A 6,366-nucleotide genomic window follows, 5' to 3' on the forward strand; every position below is an offset into this window, starting at 1 on the left:
ATATATATATATATATATATACATATATATATATATATTCGTGTATATGTGTATGAGTGTGTGTGTGTGTGTATAAGATTTAGTTAAGATAAAGATTTGTACATTCACTTTTCTTTTGTTTTTGTCTTTAGAGCCACATTCATTCCAGAGGGTCATGAAAAGCCAGAATTTTGGAATTGCCTTGGTGGTTTCGAGCCTTATATGAACGATAAACAGATACAGGTACAATATATTTTTATATAGCGAATGTTCATATAACACCCTACATTGCAAAAATGAAGTGACAGTTATGAAGCATTTTAAAAAGTCATTTCTTTATTTATTACACGTACAATATTATTGACTAAAATAAATGTTCCTAGTGAGGAGGAAGCCATAGTAAATCACTTATATTAGATTCAAAACAAAACAAGCCAACAATTTTATTTGACTACTCAATTTATTATCAGAACATAATATATAAAATAGATATGTACTGTAGAAATACATAATGCATAATCAATTATTAATCGATATATTGTATCTACTTAATCAAAAACCAAAACAAAGTCTATTCAGCTGCGAAGTTTTCTTCCGACAGTAATTAATTTGTTGTTTATGTTTCATAAGGCTGACACTGTACGGAACATATTTTGACTTCATGTTGATATGAATTTCTTCTCCTAGCTTGTAAAAAAAGGAAGAACAGTAGCAACAACTATATTTGAAAGCAAACCCACACCGCTAAACCGTTAAGGTATATTTTCGACTCATGCTTCAGTTCCTATCAACATAAATTACCGACCGAACAAACGAGAAATTTAAGCGGAAACTAATTCTAGTGACGCGTTCGCTGGAACGCAAGTTCTAAAATAACAATATCACTAAAAAGACAATAATAATATGTTATGAATATTGAATTCAAGAAATCAATCAAACTATATTTCTTTCAGAATCTAAAGGCAGAACACAGGCCTCGACTGTTCTGTTTCAGTAAAATCTCGGAACCAATGAAAGTGGAAGAAATATATAACTTTGAACAAGTGAGTTTTGAGTTTTAAATTTGTTTCAACAGGACGAATTGTGTATAATCATGGTAACTGTTTGTTAGTGTGTGAATACTGAAGAGAGGTAGTGCGTTAACCACGAATCAGATTTATGAGTCTGTTACATCTGGTATGCTGAAGTATTCAGTTATGTTTCCCAGATCCTTGTTTCTTTACATTATTTACTATTTAGAGTCACTATTAACTATACACTATTAATTATACACATTCGTATGTCGAGGATACTGTCAGTCAATTCTTGATAATCTTTTATGCATAGTCGTTGACCACATCATTCTTAATCATATAATAACTAACAAATTGATAACATATGTTATCACATTAGCTACACATAAGTTGCCAAAACGACGGCGGTCACGAGAATCGACTGTCAAATGATGTAATGTATTTATGATGTAATGTTTCAAATCCGATCAGGATTAAAATAATATACAGTGAATAATACCTATTTATAAACATTCAAGTAATTCTCAACGTACTAACTTTTCTAACTTCTCTGTACATTTTAATACATACTATGTATTTGTTCAAATGATCGTTAAAAGCAAAGGGAATTAAAACGTAATTAACAGGAGTTTTGTGAAAGTTAAATGAACGTAAAGAAACCTAGTTACCTACTAAAAAACGACCTGAAAAAACTTTTCGCAATCAATTACTTGAAATTATAATCGGTTGAAATGTATGAGCATATTCTTTCCCAGTTGCAAGTAATTTCTATTCTGGACTCTATAGTATTTTGTTAAATTAAAGTATTTGAAAACCGAAAATAAATTTGGACTGATATTCAATAGCACATAATCATCACTTTTATAACTTCAAATATTTTGTATTACTAATTTAAGGTTTCATGATATTCTGTGAAGTATCTGAGGCAGAAATTTGATGTTAGGCAATTTAAGCAAATGTTATATAGGATGGTATTTAAAATATTTTGGAATAGTTTTTTTTTTTGTTTTTTGAGTGAGTGTTTTGACAATTTATCTGCGTCATATACATTTAATGAAACAAATATTCGTTTATAGCATTTATGCTTTGAATTTCTTTTACAAACATTTTTGAATTTTCATTTTAATTAAGTATAATATCGCTGTAGCTACAAGTGCAAAGTATCATTATTTTTCACTAAAGAATGAAAATAAAATAAAAAATAAACAAACTGAAAAATTGAGAGAAAAAACATTAGCATTAAAAAAAAATCAGTTATTAAGTATTAAGTGTGTTTGTACATTCAACAAAGTGCTATTAATGCCAGATATCTAATTGTAATTTGTTTTCTGTTAGCAATATCATTATTTAGATGTTTCCCCAAATATAAATTAATTTCGATTCAACATTAAATGACATTAACGAAACCTTCATATAATCGGTAATAGCTTTTAAACTGGTTACATTTCAATATATTTCTCATACAGCTAATTTTCATAAGAATATATATGTATAAAATTTATGATTCAAATTTTGTTTGTAATTGTCTCTGCTGTACAATAATTGAATTGATGAAATTATATTTACAATTTTAATACGCGCGTGCGCGTTTAAAGTATTTGAACTTGTTATAGAGTGAAAATCAAGAATTAAATGGTTTTCATTAAAGTTTTGATTTTTTACGAAATTATTTCTGATAATTGAATACACTTTTCTAGTGCATATTTAATAGTAGTCTTGCAGATTTACATAACTCTATAAGTATATGGGAGAAATGTGCAGGATTGGATTCGCTCTCGGAGAACGTAGCTGCAGATTATATCAAACTGACGGTGAAGAAAGTCAAAGTTGACCTAACGGGACTTAAAACGAACATTAATTTGTCCTTTAATTAGGAAGGAATGTAATAGTCATGATCCATTACGGAGCCTCCAACACTATTGGTAGGAAGGAAGGGATCGTTAAGCCGAAAGTGTGGTCCAATATTTGTAACAAATTAAATTCCGCTAAAGTTACTTAAGGCCCAGGTTGCGGTGTTAAATTGGGTGACGAAGGAAGTTTACCATCCAAGTAGGCCATATCAAGATTTAAACTAAGAACACAAGGTACCGAAACAAATATCACCAGAACACTTAAGCTGAAATAATACTAGATACACTGTCTCTCTCTGTAAATAGGTACGGTTGATCTCACCTGACACAAAGGCCTGCTTGATGAAAGCTGATATCGTGTTATATAAGGAGGATACAGAAAGTTATCCAATTAATTTCATAGCAATTGCCAACAAGAATGTTACGATTGTTTTGACATCTATGTATCCATCTTATTATATATATAAGATACATCGTACAGAATGACATTCGTCAGTCAAATAATATATTTGGTTATTTATCTTAGTTACTGAAATTCCTTTCGGTAACAGGAGCTTATTTGATTATGTGAAATAAAACTAAGTGTAATATCGTCTAGTATAGAATATTAATTTCTATCAAACAGTTAATGAACGTATTCATGTCCCATACATGATTTGAACACGTTTCAAAAGGAAAATATACCATACAACGGAACAGTCATTAAGGTTTTAAACGTGTACGTATGATGCATTGTATTTGTCATTGCAGGTGTTACAGAGAAGAATGTATATTAAATTGTAATTGATATCTTCTATCGTTTACTTGTTTCAGTCGTTGGACTGTGATCATGCTGGGGCACCGCCTCGAGCAGTGTAGTAAAAAAAACCTCTAGTACTGATGCTTTTTTTTCTTTGAAGCTTGTTACTTACTCTATTGGTGTCTGTTGCTGAACCGCTAGGTTATGGGAACATAAACAAACAAACAACGATTGTGAAGTGGTGGTGAGGGTGACAAATACAGACAGAAAGATGCACACATATATGCACGTTTGAATATGTATATATACGGGCTACCACACAGATTTCGTCGACCAAATCCACTCACAATGCATTGGTCAGTACGGGGCTGTAGTAGAAGACAGTTGCCTAGCCTGCTGCGCGTTGGGACTGACCTCTAAACCAAGTGGTTGCAAAGCGGGGTTCTTAACCACACTGTCATACCTGCGCCTATTTAAAAAAAAACATCAATAGGATTTGATTGGCAACGACCAACGAAGAAAAATTTATTCTACGTATGCAAGTGCTGCTAAGGGAAATACAATTACTATCATGTAAAGGACAGACTGTTATGATGGTTGCCCTTATCAATGTGAAATGTTTATGAAGTAGTCTGTGACAGAAACAATGTTCTCGAAAGTCAATGATATGTTAGCACAGAATAATATGCTGAAATCGATTATCTAGTGTAAGGCATGTTGTTGACTTATAACAATATTGCATTAACTGGGAATGAATTCGATCGATAACATATTTCATATATCTTAATCTTGTGATTTGTTTCGTACTAGACAACCTGGCTTTGTTAAGACATATCTCAATCATACCATATCTAATAGTATAAAGATGCACAGGTACACTAGACGTACTCTAGTTTCAGCAGTGAATATTCAGAAAAAAAACCTACGAAAGATAAAAAAGAAACTTTTAGTGTATTAAGGCATGTAGTATAGGTCCAGCTTGGCATATAAGTCTTGAGCGGATTCGTTGAGAATTTTTGTTTACAAAAATGTGCGTATTATATGCTATGAAATGTGGTGCTTATTTAATCTAGCTTTTTGTTTGAAATACATGAGATTTTTAAAAATAAAGATAATCTTCTATTTATGACCCAACGGCCAATACATAAATTATAGACCATCAATAACATTTTGGGAAATTAACACTACTGGAATTCGAAATCGGCAATTAATCGAAATTACTGGTTTAGAGAGTTGGCTGAGTTGACAGTGTTAGCTAACAGAGCGGGAGGACGATATTCCTGTTGATTCATTTGGCCTTGTGTTGTGATAAATGTCAATAGATTTAATAATCACTAGTTCAATGCAGAAGGCTGCCAGCTGGCAGAAACGTTAGCACGCCGGGCGAAATGCTTAGCAGTATTTCGTCTGTCTTTACGTTGTGAGTTCAAATTCCGCCGAGGTCGACTTTACCTGTCGGGGTCGATAAATTAAGTACAGTTGCGTACTGGGGTCGATGTAATCGACTGGCCTCTTTCCCCAAAATTGCAGACCTTGTGTCTAGAGTAGAAAAGAATCACTAGTTCAATGCAAATATAACAAGATGTCCGTTGATAGAACATGATGATAAATAATTTTTACTGCAGCGTTTATAGCAAATATTCCAATTTCATCACGAATTGAACTTCTGAGGTATGGAATTCGAGATAATTATAAAACTAAAGTTTTACCACGTTCATTAGTTACTAATTGTTTTCTTCATATTTTGATTTTTATGATTTTCTTTACACAGAAAGATCTTATTCCTGATGATATCATGTTAATAGACACATGGGATTCCATCTTTCTCTGGATTGGGAAAGACGTAAGGCACGATGATAAAAAACAAGCCAATATGCTAATTCTGGTAAGATGATATTTTCTTTCAATAAAATCGTATAAATCCCACAGAAACTTTAAAATCCGTGTGAACGTAAAGCTAACATACATAAACACACATGCAAATCTGCATTGGGTTGTCAGATAAATTCGTTCTATTTGGCACTCCATCTCATATGTCTGAAAAGAGATAACATTTATTCAAATTTTAAAAATGATAAATAAAAATTGTAGAATGACAAAAAGTTGTGTTATATTTCTTGTACCAGTCCCAAAGGTTAGAATAAATGAGAAACAAAAACAGAAAGATTTTTTTTCTGACAACCTAATGTGTACGAGTCAACAGGAGAGCTCCTGACAGGTTTCTTTACCTCTTAAAAATGTCTGCAACAAGTCTCAAAAATCACAATGAGGTACATTTGGATGATGACATCCAGTATACATACCACATGAAAAAGCAGGCGATATGACCCCTGGTGGAATGCAGTCAGCTGTGTTAGGGCCTGTACCAAAAGCAAAAACAAAATATATTTGCTAAGACATACTATGACGTGAGATGTCATATAGACTTATGTTTACTAATCTAAAAAGTCATTGCTATTTTGAGTTGGTATTCTACCATTGTACTTTATGTCTCATCAGTGAACATTCTCTAATATAAATACTAATTATGCATAACGGCCAGTTTTAGAATCTGTTTTTATTTTAACAACCAAATTAATTATTTAGTTTAGAATTAAGGTTGTGTCAGGAACGTTTCTTTACACTTGGAGCCGATGATAAAAGACTTCAAATAACCGCGCACGAGGAGCAACATAATTTTTAATGTGATAATTCTGTCATTGAAAGCAATGTAGAAGTGAAGGTTCGCACCCAGCGATTGCTTAAATGCATTTATATCACTGATTGTATATATCTAATTTCATTA

The 6,366-nt window shown here is 32.1% G+C and overlaps 1 protein-coding gene across 1 annotated transcript in view; it reads left to right on the forward strand.

The window, feature by feature from the left end:
* The window catches only part of LOC106875763 (villin-1), a 158,675-nt gene that overhangs the window by 141,055 nt on the left and 11,254 nt on the right, over positions 1-6,366 (forward strand). The window contains exons 18-20 of the mRNA XM_014924026.1: positions 132-222; positions 933-1,022; positions 5,353-5,466. Coding sequence (XP_014779512.1) covers positions 132-222; positions 933-1,022; positions 5,353-5,466 — 295 coding nt within the window. The remainder of the gene's footprint in view (positions 1-131; positions 223-932; positions 1,023-5,352; positions 5,467-6,366) is intronic.

Source organism: Octopus bimaculoides, chromosome 2 (assembly GCF_001194135.2).
Source record: "Octopus bimaculoides isolate UCB-OBI-ISO-001 chromosome 2, ASM119413v2, whole genome shotgun sequence".
NCBI lineage: Eukaryota > Metazoa > Mollusca > Cephalopoda > Octopoda > Octopodidae > Octopus > Octopus bimaculoides.